The following is a 3,368-nucleotide window of genomic DNA, read 5'->3' as shown; positions in this document are numbered from 1 at the left end:
ATATATATATATGTGTGTGTGTGTGTGTGTGTGTGTGTGTGTGTGTGAGAAAATATAAAGGGATACTGAAACATTTGTGACTTTAAGAGCATGCAAAAAGGCCTGGTTGGAGACCCAATCTTCCAAATTCTTTTACAGGGCTTAGAAAAACTGAAGGACCTTTGCAATAAGTGTGTGAATCTGAAAGGGGAATATGTTGAATGAAATCATAATTAACTGATCTTCCTGTATTTTCTTTTACCCAAAGCCAGGAACTTTTCAGCACCCTCTCATGTGTATGTATTGTATGTAAGTATGTATACATATAGATATAGATATATATATATACATACACATATATAAATATATACACACATGTATGTATGTATATATATATATATATATATATATATAGTCCGACCTTGTAAGATATATAATTTTTATCTTACTAAAATTGACTTGAAACCATGGTACAGAATATAGATTGGTAAATGTTTTTATTTTTCATTCCCTTTCGAAATTATCCCTAATTTTGTGGTATGTAGTCTTTTGCTGCTATTTCTAGCGGGTTAGATGTCCTATTATAGGCATCTCTGCATTTTAAATGAATATATATATATATATATATATATATATATATCAGATGTTCTTATTTTGTTACAGTCATTTTTATGGTCTGTTCTACTGTAGAAAATGTGAAAACTTTAGGTGACGTCATTTCACAATTTCAAGAGATTTCAGGAAATAAAGAATTACCAGTTTAAAGAAAAGCAAAGAAGAGATAGATTTGGGTGCAAACTTGTTACATACACACCTATGCCTGTGCCTTTCTTATTACCAAAAAACAAGCACAAAAAACAAAAGAACCCATTGAAGAAAGAAGTCACATACATTAGGTTTCTGACAGTATCGTTGTTTGGTTCCATTCCGAAATAAATAAGGATCCTATGTTTAACAATTATATGGTCACAGAGAGACATTAGACAAGTGAATAAACTCTTAAATATCTCACTTTTCAAATGCTTCTAGATGGTCGGTGTAGCATGCTAATTCCACTTTCGGTTTTTGTTTGGACTGAGGTTTTAATTCATCATAACTATGCAAGGAGAGAGAGGCTCCTTCTGCTGCAGCTGCAAAAATTAGAAAAAAGAGAAAGAGAGAGAGTAGAATACAAATGTGGCTGCTGCTGCATCGTCGTCGTCATCATCTTCTTCTTCTTAATGTCCGCTTCTCTATGCAGAGTAAAATATTTTTCTATGGCTGGATGCCCTTCCTGTCACCAACCCTCACCTGTTTCCAAACAAAGGTAAAATTTTCCCCCATTGCTAGACATGTTTGCGCTGAATATTGGAAGCGAATGACACTGCTTGTATAACAGTGACACTCATTTACAACTCTCACACAGTGTCAAGACAAAGGCATACACATACATGTGCCCACAAACGTACATACATACATAACATACGCTACATACATACACAGTGGGCTTCTTTCAGTTTTTGTCTACTTAATCCACTCAAAAGGCTTTGGTTGGCCTGGGGCTTTAACAGAAAACACTTGCCTATGATGCCATACAGTAGGACTGAAAGTGAAACCATGTGGTTGAGAAGCAAACTTGTGCCTACCTCAGGCATATGTATATAGACTGAAAAATGGTAAGTCAGGGGTGCACCAGGTTCCGATCCGATTTGGCAAGGTTTCTACAGCTGGACACCCTTCCTAACACCAGCTGTCCTCATCCATACACAACATATGACTATACCAGCACAGTTGTCTCTCTTGCACACCACATCTGATGTTTCAGATGTTTGTGTGTGTGTGTGTGTGTGTGTGTGTGTGTGTGTGTGTGTATATATATATATATATATATATATATATATATGGTGGTAGTAGTGATGATGATGATGATGATGAGGATGATGATTATGATGCAGCAGCAGTAGCAGGAACTTGATATCAAGTATTCTCCTTAAAGCATGTGAGTTGGAAGCTGCCCATTGTTTTTTTCTTCCATTTTTGTCACCTTCCAGTTTTCACATCCATAGAATAATACTGATCGGACCAATGTCTTGAACAGCTCCAGCTTTGTTTTACAGTCGGAGCTTTGTAGTAAAAGATACTTGCCAAAGGTGCCGTGCAGTGGGATTAAACCCAAGATCACGTAGATAGGGATCAAGCTTCTTAGCCATGAAGCCATACCTGGAACTAAAACGTTATTGGAAAAAAAAAATCACTCAATCACTTACCCATGGGGTCGCCACAAGGGTCAATAGACACCAAGTCTTCTCCTGCATCTCGTAACTGTAAAACACTCTCTGAAATTTAGTTGAAGGAATTAATGAATTAGCAATAATATTTAATCTTTAATTATGGAGAGAATGCTTAATTAAAATGCATGTGGCCCAATTTAAGAGGTTGTCAATTATATAAATATTACAATTCATTCAGACATGCATAAAAACATACATGTATTCACACATACACATGCATACTCACAGCTGATCACACAACACATACATATGTGTACTCATGCACATACACTTACACAATCACACACAAGCACACGTACCAGTGTAATGTATATCATCATCATCATCACCATCATCGCCACTATCATCATCATTGTTGTTACCACCACTATAATCGTCCCCCACCACCACCATCATCATCATCATCATCATCATCATCATCATCATCATCATCATCACCAGCACATCCACAACCACCATCATCATCATCACCATCACCACCACCAACATCACCATCATCGCAACTACCTTTAATATCACCATCACCACCACCACCACCAATATTCTTTTCTACCCTGGGCACATAAATGCAACATAATATCAGGTGTTAGACAACCTAGGTAAAAAACAAGAAAGCAAGGGAGATAACTTACTTGCCACAGCTGTTCTAACACTTTCGTGACCTTCATGTCGGCCTTCCAATTCATTAAATCCTTGGTCTTCCTTACCAAGATTTGCAACAGCTAACAAGGGGAACTCCTCACAAAGACCAAACAGTAAATGGCTTTTGCCTTTCTTAAAAGATTTCCCAAACCTAAAAGATAGATATAAAGAAAAAGTATCTCATAGCAGATATGATAATACAGGGTGTCCACAAAGTCTGGGTACATGGAATAAATAAAATCTTAACATAAATAATTAAATATACAAAACAATAATTTCTTAAAGTATGTGTTAATCTCCATGTGGGTACATGGAGTAAATAAAATCATAACATAAACAATTAAATATAAGAAATAATAATTTCTTAAGGTATGTGTTAATCCCCATGTGTGTACATGGAGTAAATAAAATCATAACATAAACAATCAAATATAAGAAATAATAATTTCTTAAAGTATGTGTTAATCCCCATGTGGG

General features: G+C 35.8%; 1 protein-coding gene across 1 annotated transcript in view; it reads right to left on the bottom strand.

Moving 5' to 3' along the window:
* Positions 1–3,368, bottom strand: part of LOC106876828 (uncharacterized) — a 51,591-nt gene that overhangs the window by 41,554 nt on the left and 6,669 nt on the right. The window contains exons 3-5 of the mRNA XM_052975681.1: positions 2,882–3,042; positions 2,226–2,294; positions 992–1,109 (exon numbers count right to left, since the gene is read on the bottom strand). Coding sequence (XP_052831641.1) covers positions 992–1,109; positions 2,226–2,294; positions 2,882–3,042 — 348 coding nt within the window. The remainder of the gene's footprint in view (positions 1–991; positions 1,110–2,225; positions 2,295–2,881; positions 3,043–3,368) is intronic.

This window comes from Octopus bimaculoides, chromosome 22 (genome assembly GCF_001194135.2).
Source record: "Octopus bimaculoides isolate UCB-OBI-ISO-001 chromosome 22, ASM119413v2, whole genome shotgun sequence".
Taxonomy (NCBI): Eukaryota; Metazoa; Mollusca; class Cephalopoda; order Octopoda; family Octopodidae; genus Octopus; species Octopus bimaculoides.
Note: the sequence above shows the minus strand (reverse complement) of the source record. Positions and strands in the feature narration are given on the sequence as shown.